This window comes from Rhineura floridana, chromosome 10, assembly GCF_030035675.1.
Source record: "Rhineura floridana isolate rRhiFlo1 chromosome 10, rRhiFlo1.hap2, whole genome shotgun sequence".
Lineage (NCBI taxonomy): Eukaryota > Metazoa > Chordata > Lepidosauria > Squamata > Rhineuridae > Rhineura > Rhineura floridana.
In genome coordinates this window covers 32,417,066-32,436,591 of record NC_084489.1, presented here as the reverse complement: position 1 = coordinate 32,436,591, position 19,526 = coordinate 32,417,066, and the positions used below count along the sequence as shown (strand labels likewise).

Sequence of the window (19,526 nt, the reverse complement as noted above, 5' to 3'; positions counted from 1 at the left end):
CTTCCATAAGAGCCACAAATGGTTGCTGAATAATAATAATAATAATAGTAATAATAATAAAATTGGTTGATATACTGCTTATATGAAAAAATGACAACATTAGCATTGCCCTATATGAACATTTCCTCCCCCCCGCTTTTATCTTCCAGTTCCATTTCACTCAACTGTTATGCTTTCCTCTATTGCTCTTTTTCATCCTAGTGCTTTGCAGCAACAGCTGCTGCAATAGCCTATGTCACCTGAACTCCATTTAGGGAACGGGCTGCCAAATTGCTGCCGTGTGTCATTTCAGCCTGTTCACCATCTGCTCACCATCAGCGGCCAGTTATAGGTTTAGGAGAGAAACTCTGTGAAAATTTAGGAAATAATTGTGCTTGAAAGACACACAGACAGAGAGGAAGAAAGTCTGTTGACACTGATGGCTGCTTTCTTTCTGCTCAGATCTTAATTTATTTTAAACCTACTATCCCTGTTTTTTGCACAAAACCATGGTTCTCCCACAGGTTTCCCAATCTTACCTACTGTTTCAGCTTCATTTATTATTGTATTTCATTCTTTTTCCATCAGCACACTCAGGCAAAACAACGAACGTATCAACACTTCACTTGTCAGAAGATAGATTATCATGGCACAGTTGTTTGAGCAGGAATGTATTTCCAGATCATACTTATAGGCTATAAAGAGGGGGCATGGAAGAAATATTGCATGGCATTTTTGGGCATTCCTCTGCATCATTGGACTGTGATGTGGAATTAACATACATGCACCAACCAACACCAGCAGATTATTTGATCACGTGGTTCCAAAAACTGACTTATGTCTAGATGTGGTAGAAATGTTTGAGGTAATTTATCAACTTCCAGACTGAAGGAATCTGGGGCTGAAAATCTTTCAAACAGAAGTTAAAAAATCATTGAGAAACATGTACTATTATTATTGTTATTATTGTTGTTGTTGTTGTTGTTGTTGTTGTTGCTGTTGTTGTTGTTGTTGTTGTTAAAGTAAAGCTAAGCTATTAGACTTAGGTGAGTGGGGAAGAAGAGTCAAACTATCTCATCTTCTGGCTTCTGGTCGGACTGTTGATAACTCTGTGGCTGGAGTCATCCACCACAATTTTGGTGGTAGAACCAGTCAGATGTAACTGAAGCATACACAAAAAATGGTTATATAGAAATGGTGGGCATTCCATTAGCTTGATGGCACAGCCCCTAATTTCAATGGATATATTAACCACATGCTTAAATCTCTCATTTAAGATATATTAAAAAGTTATGCCTCTTTCCCATCAAGAAATACACACACCAATAAAGAAAAAATAAACAAGTAAATATAAACAAACAAGCAAATACAAACAGACCAATAAGAAACTTCTGAAGTCCTATAAAACCTTTCATCCAAAATCAGCTATCTACCTAGAGCTCAAATGCCAGGTGGAGTTAAACAAAAAAGTATCTAAAGCAATAAAGAAATATAGTCTAGCAGACCTTCCTGCGAAGCAACCTCCTTAATTGTGAGCCCAGGGAGCAGTGTAGTTGTCTGTAAGCAAATAATTACTCATCGACTGAAGTGGGTTTAAAATGACCACACCTTTATTGGTTACAACTCGGAGAGTTTGGTTTGGGACAAGGCAAAGATCTAGTCAGTGGGCAGCCTCATTGCTGGCCCATGTCACCTTACCAGTTTGATGAGTGGAAATGAATCTCAGGCCCACTACAGTGCCTCATACAACCTAAGAGTGTGGTGCTCATGCCAGCCCCCTGAGCTAGACTGAGGTCATAAGGCAATACCCAAATAGGGTTGCCAGGTCGGAACCATCCAAAAACCTGAAATAATGGGGTGGGCCCTAGTGATGTCATGGGGTGGGCCCTAGTGATGTCACGGGGTGGGCCCTAGTGATGTCATGGGGTGGGCCCTAGTGACATCATTAAACATGATACATTGTATCAACCAGTTGCTTGGAGCATACCATTCAAAAAAAAATTCTCTGGAGATTAAAATAGAAATCTTATCTAAAATAGGGTGTTCCTAGGTCCATCTGAAGTGACAAGGTCATTCTTTCTCACAAGCTTAGTGTGATGCAAAATGGAAATGGACTGCCTTCAAGTTGATCCCAGATAGGATCTTCATGGTAAGCAGTATTCAGACAGAGGTGGTTTACTATTGCCTTCCTCTGAGTCTGAGAGGCAGTGACTGGCCCAAGGTCACCCAGGGAGCTTCATGGCTGGGTGGGGATTCGAACCCTGGTCTCCCAGGTCACAGTCCAACACTTTTAGGGAACATTTAATCTAGCTTACTTGCTTCTGGCTTTACAAAGTACACAATGTCACCTACATATATTTTCAGGGGACTATTTATATACCATTTCATTGTTCTAAAATAATGCAGAGGTGTGTGTTCTCTCTCCCCCACCCCCCATTTAGGACTTGCCTCCTTAAAAGATAAAGAATATGCATATATGTGTATCACTTATGTTTCCTGCCAGTAGCATACTATCGTCATTATCTGTGGGCTCGTGCTGACTGGCCAACAAAGAGGAGCATCCACTGTCCTCCTTTCCATTTTCCATTTCACTAGCATTCCCAACATGCCTCCACAAAATTTGTTGTTTTTCTTTGTTATTATGTAGAGGTTTTCCTTCACTTTTGATGTCAACACTCTTGGGGCTTCCATAGTGCTGGTCACTATACAATAGCTTCTCTGATACTCTTTAGTGCAGTCTTTACAAAACTCCTTATTATAATTAGCAATACAGAGCTCTTCTGATCTTTTTTCTGTTCCAAATGGTTTTAACGGTGAAAGTCCACAGTGAACAGTGTGTCCTTCCCTGTCCACTTTGGAACCCGTTTCCTCGCTTTCGTGTTATGTCTGGCCCTGACATCTCCCTCCCCTCCCCCATCGCTTCTCCCTTTCTCTCTCCGCCTGCCCCCTTTCCCTGGTAATAATGACATGTAAGCCCTCCTGCCCACATTCTAGCAACCGGGAATGTGCCAAGCGCCGCAGCAGGCAGCTGCTGCCACCCACTCGCCTTGCCTTGCCTTGCCTTGCCCTGCCCCCTGGCGCAATGCAATGGACCCCCACCCCGGAATCCTGCGCCCCCTCCTCTTTCCCTTGGGAAAAAGGGGTGAGCTGGCGAGGAAGGGGGCTCTCTTTCAGCCTCCCCCCCTCAATTCAGGGCTCCCAAAGGCTCCCGGTCTCCTCTCCCTGCCCGCCAAGCCCCCGATTGGGGGGGCAAGGCTGGCATCGGCCGGCCTCCCTTCCCTTCCCCTCGCTTGCTGGTCCCCGGCCGGCCCATGCAGTGCCTGGGGTGCATGCCTCCGCCGCTGCAATGCAGCCACTTGCGGCTGTCAACCTCTTGCTCAGCCCCTCCCTGCCGATTGCAGCTCTCACACACTCACATGCACCCGCTCTCACACACACGGTGCCAGGAGGGAGCGCGGTGGCATAGTCAGGGCTCCCAAAGGCTCCCGGTCTCCTCTCCCCGCCCGCCAAGCCCCCGATCGGGAGGGGCAAGGCTGGCATCGGCCGGCCAGCCAGCAAGCTACCCACGCCACCCTCCCAGTCAGAACATGCTGCTCGGAGAAGCTGCAGCTGCAGCTCCCGCTCGGACTATAGCAGCGGCTCGGGCTGCCTCGCTCGGTGTGTGGGCACGCACGCACGCACGCACGCATGCGCGGTGGTGGCTCCGGGCGTGAGTGTTCGCCCGCCAGCTTCGCCGAGTCTGGCTCCGCCTGTCTGACTGTGCCACCGCGCTCCCTCCCGGCACCGTGTGTGTGAGAGCGGGTGCATGTGAGTGTGTGAGAGCTGCAATCGGCATGGAGGGGCTGAGCGAGAGGTTGACAGCCACAAGTGGCTGCATCGCAGCGGTGGAGGCGCGCACCCCAGGCACCGCACGGGCCAGCCGGGGACAAGCAGGCAAGGGGAAGGGAAGGGAGGCCGGCCGATGCCAGCCTTGCCCCCCCGATCGGGGGCTTGGCGGGCGGGGAGAGGAGACCGGGAGCCTTTGGGAGCCCTGAATTGAGGGGGGAGGCTGAAAGAGAGCCCCCTTCCTCGCCAGCTCACCCCTTTTTCCCAAGGGAAAGAGGAGGGGGCGCAGGATTCCAGGGTGGGGGTCCGTTGCATTGTGCGAGGGGGCAGGGCAAGGCAAGGCGAGTGGGTGGCAGCAGCTGCCTGCTGCAGCGCTTGGCACATTCCCGGTTGCTAGAATGTGGGCAGGAGGGCATACATGTCGTTATTACCAGGGAAAGGGGGCGGGCAGAGAAAGAAAGGGAGAAGCGACGGGGGAGGGGAGGGAGATCTCAGGGCCAGACATAACACGAAAGCAAGGAAATGGGTTCCAAAGTGGACAGGGCTAAATCAAGGCAGCCTCACCTTGAACAGTTTCCTGTGCATTTGGGCTCCGCTAGCCGAAGCAATTGGGGTATCTGAATCCAGGCAAGAGTCGTTGCCTTCTCTCCACTGGGCGAGCCAGCTCTGCGGGTCTGCTAAGCTTGAGCTGCCACCGGAAACAGTTATTTTCCTTTCCGGAGCAGGGGAACTGCCTAAGGAGGAGCCAGGCCAGCCTGGCCTCCACAGCCACCACCTCTTCACGCATGCGTGGCTGAGGGGGCCGCTACAAAGCCAGAGATCCACCAGTTTGACTGACATATGGCCGGGGGCCGGAGACGGCCCCATTTTCCCTGAGACTCCAGCAGAAAACCGGAGACCTGGCAACCCTATACCCAAAGACCTCCTATGGAGATCCCCCACTGGGAAACAGGGTGTTCTTCACTACTGATCTGGTCCAATGCCCCCCATCTGCAATGGAAATTGTGACAAATGCCAGCACTTGCAATTCCTGCAGGTGATGAGAGGAAGGCAACTGGCAGCTAATCTCTGTCCATAAGAATTACAAATAGCTCAACTGGGGGTGGGGAGGAAAGTTGGCAGATGGAATATCACATCATAGTCCAAACCCTTTATTTATGGCCCATGAGCAGACCAGATCTCTAACTGGTTCACCCTAGGCCACAATCCCTGGCTGGCACTGCCAATTGAGTGGGCCTGCCCAGGCTATAATATATCTGAACAATTCTTCTGTTCATAGGTCACCAGCCACACACCCAGGTGGTCACTCTCTCACAATAATGTGAGGACCAATAGCTTGAGGTGCCACAAAAAAAAAAGTAATGAGACTGCCATGCTCTGTACTGAGGCAATATGCAGCAAGACTCAGGCTAGAGACAGTGTAAGGTTCATGCTTGGTCCCAAGCTGGAGATGGTTCAGACTGAATGTTAGTTCATCAGGCTATGCTGTGTGAATACAAAACTCCTATGTTACTTTAGCAGGGAACAAGTGAGCCTCAGCCCTATATAGTAGCAACACAGCTGCCTCCAAATTGTGAGCCCCGCTCATATTGGAAGGTGCTGCTTTGCTTAAAGGGGCCCAGCCCTCCCTATTAGTCTCTTATTGAGATGTTGTGGGGGAGTCTCCATGAAGTCCTCAGAGCTAGATGGCAGTGTCGCATCCTCTGGCTGAGGGGATGCTGGCCTTGTGGGCTCATCAGGTGACAATGCTTCTGAGGTGAGCCCTCCAACTATTTACCTTCTATCTCAGAATCCTCCGCTTCATCAGTTGAAGAGGACTCTGACTCTTGGTCCCTGAGAGAGAAGTGTTTACATTTTATAAGACTGTGATTGCATGAAGTGCTTTAAATCAGTTCCCTCAGAGAACTAGACATTCCCAGAACAAGGCATAGTTAGTAAAGGCGATTTAACCAGAGAAACTGGAAAATTCTAAGTGAGATGTTCTGACTAATGCCAGCTCCTAGGTTGGTAGTCTAAAGCAAAGTGCCATCCTCTAAGCCCTCTCCTCTTGGTGGACCCTCCTCATACCCCTGATACTTGCCTTGGGGAAGCATTTTTAAAATACTTCCACCACACAAACATACACACATTTCCACCTTTTTTCCTGGCACTCCATCTTGGATACATCTTTAATGTCCTGGAAATTAAGTAATTCCAGAATAGGAGGAGGGAGAGAAGTTGGCCACTACCTTATTTTTTTTAATGGAGGGAGGCATGGTGGCCATGTTCTCCAGGGGTCCTAACTCTCTAACTCTAACTCACCCAGAACACCTGCCTGAGTAAGCCTCGTGGTGGCACAAAGCCTGTTCCTTAATGTACCCTTTAGGCTACTTGTTGAGTGCTTTAGCTCCACCACAACATGTACATATTCAATTAACGCATAGGGAAGGGAGGCAAATTAAAAACCATGGGATTTGCTTCAAAGTAAACGTATGTAGGATTATGAAATTAGTATCATTTTAATTGCTACACTCTAAATCTGTTTTAAAAGTGACATGTGAAATGCGTTCCAGGAGATGTCAATTTCTTGATTCAACTAATGCTCTGTTATTGTTCCAGACTGTCTCTGATTTGCCTATGGCTTCTACTGGGATCATTCCCTGCCAAGAGGTATAAGCAAGATAGCAAATTTATTTATTTATTTATATATTTTATTACATTTTTAAACCGCCCTATAGCAACAAGCTCTCAGGGCGGTGTACAACAGTATAAAAACAAATTAACATACAAATGAGGGTGGGTACAATAGACTATAAAAGATATATAAAACAAGATTAAAACAAAATTAAATTAAAATTAAGATTTAAATTTTAAATTTAAATTTTTTTTTTAAATGCCTGGGCAAAGAGGTAGGTCTTTACCTGGCGCCGAAAAGATAACAAAGAAGGCGCCAGGCGTATCTCGTCAGGGAGGGCGTTCCATAACTCGGGGGCCACCACTGAGAAGGCCCTAGCTCTAGTTATTACTCTCCGGGCCTCCCTATGCGTTGGAACCCGGAGAAGGGCCTTCGACGTCAGGCGCAGTGAACGGGTAGGTACATAGCGGAAGAGGCGTTCCGCCAGGTATTGCGGTCCAATGCCATTAAGGGCTTTATAGGTAAGAACCAACACTTTGAATCTGGCCCGGAAACATATTGGTAGCCAGTGCAGCTGGGCCAGGACAGGAGTTATATGATCATATTTTTTAGCCCCAGTAAGAACTCTGGCCACAGCATTCTGCACCAGCTGAAATTTCCGAACCGTCTTCAAAGGTAAACCTACGTAGAGTGCATTACAGTAGTCCAATCTAGAGGTTACCAGAGCATGGATAACTGTGGCGAGGTTCTCTCTGTCCAGATAGGGTCGTAGTTGGGCCACCAGCTGAAGCTGGTAGAATGCATTCCGTGCCACCGAGGCTCTTTTGCTTCCTATTTCATGTTGCACATTGACTTCTCTTTCCCATAATCTTCATTACTAGGCACTGAATGTTTTCTGATGACATTTTGTTTGTCTGTGGAGCTGAAATCTTGACAAATGTGCTGGTGCTCACATTTTATCCACCATTTAACCATTTTTTTTGTACATGATATAGTGGTGGTGATGGCAATATGACCTGTCAGCTAACTTCAGATCACACATTAATCTTTCAAACAAAGCTTTATAAAGCTATTTTTTTTAAAAAAAAGCTTCCAAAGGCACAGGTAGAAAACACACTAATGATTTCCAAGGAAGATGTATAGAACTTAGGAGGCCAGTTTTTCCTCAACAACACACAAGCTTTTGATCACTGATATCAGCTTTTAGATACTGACTTTTCTTGGCCACTTCCCCAAGATTTTTCTACATCCATGTCGTGAAGCAAGTTGTCCTTTTACAAGCAATATAAACCCAGGCTTTTCTTTTCTTTTTAACAGCTCAGTATAGTGTGCAGAGAATGAAAGACTTCTGAAAGCAAAATGATTGAGTACAAGGAGATATGCTTATTAGCATGTGCCAAAGCTTCCTGTGACTGAATGGGGGTGTTTTTTTTGTTTTGTTTTATAGTATGATGTCTTTGTTTTTAATATTGTTGTAAGTCAATTGGAGACCTTTGGATAACAAGTGACTAATACAGTAAATCTAATAATAATAATAATAATAATAATAATAATAATAATAATAATAATAATAATAATGTGCTTCTACTAAATCAGAATCTTTCTTATAAACTCTGGGCTCCCCAGAGTCTGAGGCTGAGAATCCACTTGCCAGTGCTGATACCTGAAGTTCTGTAACTGGAGATGACAGGAACTAAAGCTAAACCCGAGACCTCAAGTGTCTAATTTATTTATTCCTGCACTGAGTTATAGTCTCTCCTCCATGTCTACTAAAGTTCACCTTTCAAGAGTTATTTTTACCAAGCCATAATAATGAATATCTGGAATCTTTGTGCATTTGATACAATCTTTTATACCATTTTAGATGTTTTTAAGGTGCAATTTTGTAGGCTTTAGAACCGAGCTAGGTTTGAAAAGGTTTATTGTTCCAAATGACATGAAAATGACAAACGATTCTATTGATCAAAAGGCCTTACAAAATTACCACCATTTTACACTGCCATGCTTTTTTTTTTAAGCTCATTTTTCACTCTTCACTGATATTGGCACTTCTCCCAGAGATAAAACTACCATTCATCATTGGCACAATCTAATTTAATTAATGTATAAAAATTAGCATTCCCTATTATCTTGCGCTGAGACTTTAAAAATAACCAAGTAGATAAGGTGCAAACCCCACCAAGACTATTGTTTTCTGTGCTGTTTTATAACTGCTAAATTAGACAATCCTTTCAAAGTACAGTAAATAGGTTTACATCATGGTATAAAATAAATCTTAGCGCAGGAATAACTTCTAGTCTTTGATATTTTTGTTAACTTCCTGTCCATGTTAACAGTCAAGTCCATAAATACCCTGATACTATGAACCCTCTGTTCGTTGTAGGATGTTGTACAGATTTGTTAACAAAGGACCCATATAAGCTCTTAAAAGCTCATTGGGAGAAACACCTAGGCCATCTTACAATCAACAATTTATCAAAAGTATTTTCTGGATTTACACATGTATCAGATCCAATTTTTGTAGAAATAATGCAATATTAAATTATGTTGGACTGAGAAATACAAAATGAATATCTGCCTATTATGTTATATACGTTATCCTTGCTCTCCAACTAAAATATGAAAAAACCCCAAACTATTCTGATGGCATGAATCTGCATCACATAATTTGCATGGAAAGGTAAACTTTCTCTTTGTGCATGCATTTTGTGTTTGTTTGTGTGCATGTAGAATGTTTACAAATTTGTTCTTACCCCTTCAATAATTTCTGTGACCTTTTTGGAAATTTTGAGGTTGTCTGAACAACAAACTTGATATTACTAATTATTTCAACACTTGATTTCATTGTCCACTGTTTTATCCAACAGTGTCTGATGTCTGAATCAATGTCAAACATAAGAAATGGTCTGGATGAGGGCGAATGAACTGGAGCTTTATTTGGACAAGAAAGAGGTGCTTCTGGTCAGTAGAAAGGCAGATCTGGGAATAAGGGTTCAGTCAGTCTTAGATGGGGCTGCAGTCCCCTTGAAAATTCCATTCTCATGTTAGGTGGATTTCTAGATATATCCCTGAACCTGGATGCTCAGGTTTTGGTGGTGGTTAATGGGTGCTTTTGGACATCTGCAGCTACTAAACCAATTACACCTGTTCCTGGAAATGTCCTATATAGACACAGAGGTAGATCCCTTAGTTGTATCTTGTTTGGACTGGTGTAACACACTACATGTAGCTGTTTTTGAAGTGATTTTCAGAAACTTCATCTGGTTCAAAATGCTGCAGTCAGGGCCAGTTGTAGGCAGTATATGACTCCTATGTTAAACTTTACTAGCTACTGGTCCATTTATGGGGAAAATTCAAAGTGCTGGTTTTAACCTACAAAGCAGTCCATGACTTTGAACCAGATATTTTAACAGACTGTATTCTCCCATATGAACCCTCTATAGTTTCAAGATTTTGGGAACAGGCCCTTCTTTCTCTCCCATCAACATCTGAAGCACATTTGAGAGAGGGTCTTCTCAGTGGTTCCTGGCTCAGGAGCTTCATGCCAACGGTGACCTGTCTAACCCCTTCTCTGATGACTTTCTGTTGGCTAGCAACAGCATTTGGCCTCAAAAGTTGACTTGTTATGGCCATTGTATATATGCTGCAATTTGTTTTATTAGTTACTGTATTTTATCATTTTATTTTTCTGATATGTTTTACCTGCATTGTTTTTATGTTTTCTTTACTTTGCATTTTCTTATTTTATTTATATTTTATTTCTGTTAGCAACCTTCATTCACTCATTCATTCATTCATCATTTTATTTGTATGCCGCCTTTTCACAAAAAATTGTGCTCAAGGCGGCTTACAACAACCACTGAACACCATTTATAGAAAGACAGAATACAAGGAAGGATACAAATTTAACAAATAAACAACTCCTGTGGGGTAGATTAGATAGAGATAGTGACCTGCTGATTGATGGTTGATTTCAGATCTGATTGTGGGCCTCCTGTGTTCTATCCAGTTCAGCAGGCAGCACTAAACTGATGTTGAGTTAACCATTAGGAGACCTGAAGCACCACACAGGGAATATCTAGAAAGTCAAACAATTACATTGCAGAGTTGAAAGGGGAATAAAGGACATCTAGTTCAGTGTCCTGCCCAAACGTCAATACCTCTAGCACATCCAACATATGCAGTCCAGACCACAGTACATCAAAGCAGTTAAAGCATGGAAAGGTGATTGTTGAGCACATGATCTAATTCAAGCAAGCAGGACTAGCTACATGTATAGACTATAGAAGAAAACACCAGAAGCGTTTGTATGGTTCAAGCAGCACTTTGAAGAGGACCAAACATTCCTGGCATGATATAAAAATGTATAGAAACAAAAATCCTGAGATGACTTCATAACTGGCTACTATAGTTGCTTTGCACAGGCCAAGGTGATCTGTCCTTAAGATTTCCTTCCACCTTCTCCTTTCTCTGTTTTCTGCACTGTATATTACTATTTTTTTCTTGTTACTTTGTTTGATACAACTGCCACAAGTCAGCAATTACAACAATTCGGTATTTCAAAACTATTTGTTTTACAGAACATTTTGAAGTATTTTCAGCCGATGTGATCCAGCTGACAGAATGTTGGGTTTGAAAAATCACAAATATCTGGATTCAAATCCTGTCACTGCTATAAATTTAGGGGGCAAATCACTATCTCTCAGCCTCCAAACAAAGCTCTGTAATGATGACAATTATAAAGCACGGTACACTGATATATGCTGATATAATGTATATAAGAAAGGCTCACCTGTGGATAAAGCCTTTATTAATACAGGTATCAGACAAGGAAAACCCCTCTCTGATCACTTGGAAAAAGGAAGCCACACCAACAAAGCCTAGGAACAGTCTTTTTTTAAAGGATCAGTTCACTGCAGTGCAAACACTGCATTCCCTTAAAATTGGGCAGCATTTTAAAAAGGAGATGGTCATGGAGAAAGGCAGAGTAAGTCTTCCAAGCCAATGCCATGCAAGTTTGAGCTGTGCTAAATTGCACTGTAGAAAATCCCTTTGTATCAAATGACGTGCCATCCACAGTAGCCGCAGGAGAAACAAATCACTTGACTCATTGTACATCACTCTTTTCAGCAAGTCTTTTATGTACGCACCTCATGAGTTTGCATACTACAAACACATGACAGAAAGTGACAAGATCAATTCTTTTGTGTAAGGTACACAACTGTCTGCCTTTGAAGTTTTCTGGACAGTGGCTCAGATTTTAAATACCAGGTTACACACACACCTACCTGTTCTCAATCCATGATTTTCAGGCTCTTAGTAGTAACGAGAAAAATAGATATCAGTCACACTAACCTGTGAGGTGTGGTTATATAGCTATTATCCAGCTTGAAATCATGCAGCACCCATTTTAAACAATAATGCAGTGCTTAAAATTTGCAATAAAGCTTTGATAAAGAATACTTTTTATCACAGGCTTCCAGTCTCAATTAGTGCTATTTTTCTGCTTTTGTAGCTAAAAATATGTCACAGCCAACTGCAGAGAGAATACGCTGCATATAGATTACAAGGTTCTGAGCATTTCTATTTAATTGTTTGCTTGCCACAAACATTACTCATCTTACATATATGCACTCATGTCTGAAATGATGACAAGCCTCTTTGTGCACAAGAGAAATCAGTTATACAACTCATCATGATTACCTTACTCTCATAAGTGTACTGTGAAGAAGAAAGAAATCAATATTACATAAAATGATGGATCAAGCATGAATCAATGTGGCAAGCATATAACCAAACGGACATGGTGGTGAATAAGAAAAATAAAATAATAAAAGAAACAAACCACAACAGAGATTATCGCTTAACCTGTTTTGTCAGAGCTGGCATTGATGGTATTGGTAGTGATGGAAGTGAAGGTAGTCTTTGCGCTGTCCTTGGTAGTTACAGATTTCTGCTTATTTTTCATGGCTTCCAGTGCTTTGAGCTTCTTGGCATGTTTAGTGCCTTTGTAGTGGGCCGCAGCCTGGCTCTACAAAGGAGAACAAAATGAACCATGCAATCAGGCTCATTTCTAAACTGGCATTCTCTGTATTAGTACAAATACAGACCACCTTTCAATAATGGGTACCATACGCCATACCAAGGCAGTGACCAAACTGTAGAATTCTTTTTAGAATTGGATTTTGAAAACAGTTAAATATTATATTCTAACACCATTGTTATTATAAATATCACATAGGGCTATCCTACTTTCTCAACTCATATAATAAAATACATTCCATTTCGTAATTTTGGCAACTAATGATTTTTCCTCTCTGGGTGAAGCAGCATTTTTCTTTGAAGTTAGTTCTTACTGGAATATAGATTAAAGGGGGATTTAATTTTAACAGCAGGAGTGGAAATGTTTCAAACAGATACCAAGTAACAAGAGGGAAATTATGCCATGTAAAACATAGGCCTCTACCAAGGCAATGTCATTTTGCAAAATTCAAAATGAGGACCATTGCACAGTGCCAAAACTTGGAACAATTCCAGATGATAAAGCTTTTTTGAGCAGTTAGAGTAAAACTTTGACTGATTTGTAGGGGTAAAGTGGATGCACATTGCCACTTTGAATGGTGATTCTCAAGGAATTAGCTTATCACATGTGAACTCTCCTTCCTGTTGATGGGTTAATGTTTGCATATAGTAAAAATAATAACAATACCCTGTACCCAGGAGCGCTGACATGTGATAAGATAACCCCATGGAATTCAGCTTATGAAGCAGACATGTACATCTACTTCATTCCAGAACTGACATTCTAGTGCTGACATACAGATATTGGCATACAAAGTAGTCATGGTTTCATCCCAACTCTCAATATTTAAAATCATTTGGAGCAACTTTGACCTAAAACCCTTGCCCCATTGTTCAAAATGTCCAATGAGTGTTAGCCACTTTTTGCTGGGGAATATCTGTTGGTGGAGAACAACTCACAACTCAATTGTTCTTTCTCTCCCTGTATATATATAATTTAAGCATATATAATAACAGACCCTGATATTTTATTCCTAGCATGACAAACAAACAAATCCAAAATCAGAGGCAAGGATGAGGCTCTGCAAATAGAAACTGGCTCAGTATTAAATGGTTGGAATAACTGGTAACTGATATAGCCTCATCCCCGTGTTGTCCCTGAGTGCATCTGTTCTATTTTCTTCCATATAAGTGAATGGCTGCCATTTGTGCCTATAGGAAAATGCAGATCACTACATCTGGGGACTCTGCTGTGACGGAAGCAACTCTAGCCTCCCACCCTGGCATTAGGTGGTTAATCCTCACTGGCAGGACTTCCAAAGTTGTGCATGTGTTTGCAGTCTAAATCTGTGCACACCACTTTTTTTGCAATATACTTGTAAGCCCATTATGTCCCGTTCATTATGTCCCATCATGACATTTTGCTAATTCACTATGCAGGTGCAATTGTACTTTTTACAGTCCCTTTGTTCCACGTGTGCCTTTTCACCTTGCCCATCCAGCACACTTTCCCCACCAGGTGTCTGCATGTGAATGCAGTGTTTCATGAGGGTTTACACATGTAAAATCCAATGCATGTAGGCTCAGATCATGAAGTAAATTCCAAGATTTTCTCTGGGATATTGATCATGTTGCTCAGGCCTATCTGTAGTCATCTGTAGAGGAGTCCTTGGTATGGTGATATTGGAGGTGAAACAGGCACAACAAGTGCACATGCAGGGAAGGTGAAGTCTTACATCCCACCATGCATGGGAGAGAGTGTTGCCTGAACAGGGTTCATCTCTTCTTTAAACAACAGCGTGATCTAACAGCTCCACATGTGCATAGATGACTTATTACTCTTCCATGAATGGAGATAACATTTTGAGAATAATAGGCAGTCTTCAAATATAAATTAAAAGGAAATTTTGCAGAGCATTCCTAAAATTAAAGAGAATGGACCAGGCATTTCACGTGGAACACCATACATTAGTGGTCATCAAGATACAGGATCATGTTATAATCACTATGCCTTCCACATAGGTTTTGTTTGTTTACCAACTTGTTTACTAGTTGAATTACAGAAATTGATCGACGTTCCAAACTGAAACATATGTTACATATTTTTATGTAAAAACTAAATGCTTAAGTGGTGACTATCAGCGCTGAAGGGGGGGGGGGAGGTCACTAGCTTAAAAAATCCTCCAAAATTTGTTCTGGTCCACAACAGAAGGACCTGTGCTCATAGATAAAAGTATAGATTTCCTTTTCTATGAAACAACTTAGGTATTATGGTAGGTACCATTATTGAAAGAACACTGGACAGTGAAGATATTAATTAGAAACAACTTGAACAAAAATAGCACAATCATGCATCTTCTATGGTTTTCAAACGACACACAACATTAAGAGACATACTGTAAGCCAAACGTGAACAGTCAAGAAGTGTTAATTATTATTAAATTGAAAGACCAATGTTAGGTTAGGATGGCATAAATAAAATGACAGCATAATCATACACATTTATGTCATCATTTCCATGTGTTGGTTTCTCTAGTACAACATTTTTTTAAAGCTGTTGTCTAATTGGAACTGGATTTTAATACTGTATATTGACTCAGAACTTTATTCCATAACCATATATGTTTCATAATTCTGTTGCCTGTGCTAATTTCAGTATTATTTGGTTACTTCAAGTTATTCACAGGTATCCTTTTTCCAGACTACTTACACAATTCCTATTCATATGTTGAATCCATACCACCCCATCTACACCCCCACTTCAGTGAAAGGTACACGCAATTAAAAATACGAGGTATGTAAAGATAAATCGCAGTGCCCTGAATTGGAATTTATAATTTATACCAAAAGCTTTGCTGATGAAGTGATGAAATGCAACATTCATAGAATCATAGAATCATAGAGTTGGAAGGGGCCTATAAGGCCATCAAGTCCAACCCCCTGCTCAATGCAGGAATACAGCTTAAAGCATACCCGAGGGGTGGCTGTGCAGCTGCCTCTTGAATGCCTTCAGTGCTGGAGACCCTACCTCCTCCCTAGGTAATTGGCTCCATTATCATAGAGCTCTAACAGTTAGGAATTTTTTTTCGATGTGCAGTGGAAATCTGGCTTCCTGCAACTTGAGCTCATTATTCCATGTCCTGCACCCTGGGTGATCGAGAAGAGATCCTGGCCCTCCTACTCACAACTGATGCATGTCCCCTCAGGTTCAGAAATGAGCAATAGTAAAAAAAGAAAGAGAGAGAAAATGGGGGAGGATCCCATACCTCAATACTTTAGTCCTTTGAAATATAAAATGAAACTACTCTCAGGTCACAGGTAAAACTGAATTGCAAACATCCCATGGAGTACTGGTACTTTTTCTCCTTTCTACTCACAAAGACATTTAAATGCTTTGTATTAAAATTTCAGAATGTAAATCTTCAATTTCTATAGGGATATGAAGGCATTTAAGGTTGTTTCAAGATAACTAGTGTTGGCAGTTTAATGGTACTATGATGCAGAAAAGACAGATTGCTTGCCAACAGTTTTAACCAGTTTTAAATTAGACTCTGACTACACTAAAGATCCCTTCCTGAATCTTTAGAGCTGAACTAGAAAACTCTAAAAATCTGTCATTGCCTTTTCCTGTAAAGTAATTTGTAAGAGTGAAAAAAGAGTGAGAAGATATTCCCAGGCTTTTTTTTTGCATATATCTGCAACACAAAAAAGTACTTGGCAGAACAATTTCTTTACAGAGTTGAAGTTGCACACACAAAAAAGAAAAGAAAAAAGAGTAAATTTCCTCATATAATGCCTCTTGTTGAAGCATAAGGACTAAAATTAGATTGAAAAATGTAATTATGCCAGAATGTCATGCAGAAAAAGGAAAATGGAGCCACAGGCTGAACCTGAGTAGAAACCATGATGCAGAACTGTGGAAGAGACTGAATGACTGATTGCACCATTTTATCCAGGGTAGGAAGCAAGCGTACATACTGTGACATTCCTTAAGATAATAGTGGCAGAAAATGAAAAGTGCATTGGAAAGGGGAATTTAAAACTCATTTGTAGCAATCTCCTAAAAGACCTGTGCTATGTAAGAAACTTTGCAGTGCTTGCATTTATTTGTCAATCTATAAGAAAACTTTTTTCACTGCGAGTTTTGAATATATTGTTTAATTCTATCTGCATCTGCAAGTCCCAGGCATAACGAGGAGTTAGAAAAATAACATCTGCCATTTCTTTAAGGGAGATTTGATGCTTTCCTGCCCCTGCACATTGCTGGACCTCTGTCCCAAATCAGCCATATAATAGCAACAAAAAGGTACATACAATGATCAATCTTACTTTTACGTATATGTGAGTTATTTAAACTGATTTAGGATTGACAGCAAGTGTAAGGATCAGTTAGACAATATTGCTTACCTTTTATTATTAATACAACTTCCCATTTCTCACTTGCTTTACTCTTTAATCATTTAATAAATATCTTGCATTAGAAGCCTTGAGTTTAGTAATGAGGCTTTATTTGAGCACCTTACCCATAATGACTGGTCTACAATTGCTAGAAGGAAAACTGAATAAGGTTTGTCCTTTCCCCTTTAAAATTCTGTAAGTATGAATTCCCACATGTTCAAACTAAAGCACAAAATACTGTGGTGCAAGGGCTACTAATGGATAAATTACACAAAAGGTATAAGCCAGTGATCTTCCTTTGCAAGAGTGGCAGAAGCTTAGAGAACTGGTCTATTACAACTGCAAATCCAAGACAGATGTTCACTTGAGGCCTCTGAAAATGGTTACCTTGGGAAGTACCTGCTTTGCTTATTGTGCACAGAGGTTCTGATTGGTATGTGAAGAAACAGGGGTTGATTTAGCTTTTTTACAGGGCTAGATGTGTTTTAGTGGCTAGAACAAAAGCAGAGAGAGGTGGGTCCAAATTCACACTCAGCCATGAAGCTCACTGGGTGATGTTGCACCAGTCATCATCACTTCAGGAGACTAAAGTGTGTGTGTGTAGTGGTGGGGAGACCATGTACAATACCCTGAGTTCCTTGGAGAAAATGTCTAGATATCTGAGGTATGTAGATAACTTGTGTTTCTTTAAATTCTGTGATTCATGAGTAAAACCTAAAACATTTGTTAAGAACACATTTGATGGAAATAACATTAATATATTATATTAAAAAATGGAAGCCCTACATTAGAATTGATCTTAAAAAAAAAAAAAGATGCATGTATACAGTTGTGCCCACAGTAGGGCTAATAAGTACCAGGAGAAAAGTGCCTGGGTTAAAATTGGCCACAACTTTATTTGTTGATGGGTAGCTTACACAACATTTTGATGGTGCATGGTCAAAGATCCAGTTCTTGGACAGCATTCTGGCCATCTGAAATGACTAACCTATCTAGGGTTGCCAGGTCGGAACCAACCAAAAACCTGAGAAAATGGGGGCGGGCCCTAGTGACGTCACGGGGCGGGCCCTAGTGACGTCATTAAACATGATACATTGTATCAACCACAGTTGCTTGGAGCATACCATTCAAAAAAAATATCTGATTGGAGATTAAAATAGAAATCTTACCTAAAATAGGGTGTTCCTAGGTCCATCTGAAGTGACAAGGTCATTCTTTCTCACAAGCTTAGGGTGATGCAAAATGGAAATGGACTGCCTTCAAGTTGATCCCAAATAGGGTCTTCATGGTAAGCAGTATTCAGACAGAGGTGGTTTACTATTGCCTTCCTCTGAGTCTGAGAGGCAGTGACTGGCCCAAGGTCACCCAGTGAGCTTCATGGCTGTGTGGAGATTCAAACCCTGGTCTGCCAGGTCACAGTTCAACACCTTTAGGGAACATTTAATCTAGCTTACTTGCTTCTGGCAAGAAGGGTTTACGTGCCCTCAGGCCAGGCCATTATTGGAAGAAAGGAGTTTAGTGTTGCAGAGATGTTAGATGGGAGCACAGATGGATGCCCCTGAAGGCAGCAACTGTAAACCTGCTTATTAAGGAACTAAGCCCCATAGAACTCAATAGGACTTACTTCTGAGTAGATATGGTTGCAGCCATGTTAAACAAATTAAACCAGAACTATCACTAGAAGCTAAAATGATGAAACTGAGGTTATCATACTTTGGGCACATCATGAGAAGACGTGATTCACTAGAAAAGACAACAATGCTGGGAAAAACAGAAGGGAGTAGAAAAAGAGGAAGACCAAACAAGAGACGGATTGATTCCATAAAGGAAGCCACAGACGTGAACTTACAAGATCTGAACAGGGTGGTTCATGACAGATGCTCTTGGAGGTCGCTGATTCATAGGGTCGCCGTAAGTTGTAATCGACCTGAAGGCACATAACAACGCCTTCTTGCCTGCACTATCTAAAAGTAACGTTTGTAGGGATGAGAGAGCTGTTTTATGGCACCAACTATCCCAAATAAAAGGCACAATTCAAACCATGTCTGCTGCTACATACATGCTTTAATCTGCTAGCCCATAAGAGACTCCCATGAAAGCACTATAGTCCAGGAGGCCTCCACCTTAGAAAGTGCCCCCACTACATTCCAGATCAGTTCCAGCCTTGGGAGGGGACAACTATATTAATAGGTTGCTCATTACTATTGTTGAGTGGCAGATGCCTACACAAAAGGCATCAATGTGCCAATTTTACAGTAGCATTAAGTTACTACAAACAAATAATGCAGCAGAGTTACAACACCAGGACTGCACACTGCACCCATGTTACTGCTCCCCATATTGGTGTCTCCAATAATCCCTTTAGCTGTTTAGAAGGCAGGTGGGTGTTCTCACTTGTAATCTGCATTTCAGAAGATCATTAGATCCAGAAGTGTAAGCTCCGAATCTTGCATTAAGATCCACAGACTACAAAAAAAAATTCATTCATTCTATACCACGATTCAATCCACAGCCTAATCAATTTGGACAGATACTGAGATGGAAGGGGTATTTAAAAGCCTAAGTCTGTGGGAAAATTCTGCTAACGTCTGTATGCTGTAGTCCTTTAATCCAAATACTCTCTTAGTGCCATGGATATTAACTGAACTTGCTAAGCAAGTTACAGCATGAAGTCTTTTCCCCTGCAAGA

At 41.7% G+C, this 19,526-nt stretch overlaps 1 protein-coding gene across 5 annotated transcripts in view; it reads right to left on the bottom strand.

Moving 5' to 3' along the window:
• The window catches only part of ZNF385D (zinc finger protein 385D), a 708,505-nt gene that overhangs the window by 77,433 nt on the left and 611,546 nt on the right, over nucleotides 1-19,526 (bottom strand). For all 5 annotated transcript variants that reach the window (XM_061586269.1, XM_061586273.1, XM_061586272.1 and 2 more), the window contains one exon: nucleotides 12,287-12,449. In XM_061586269.1, the coding sequence (XP_061442253.1) occupies nucleotides 12,287-12,449 (163 nt within the window). The remainder of the gene's footprint in view (nucleotides 1-12,286; nucleotides 12,450-19,526) is intronic.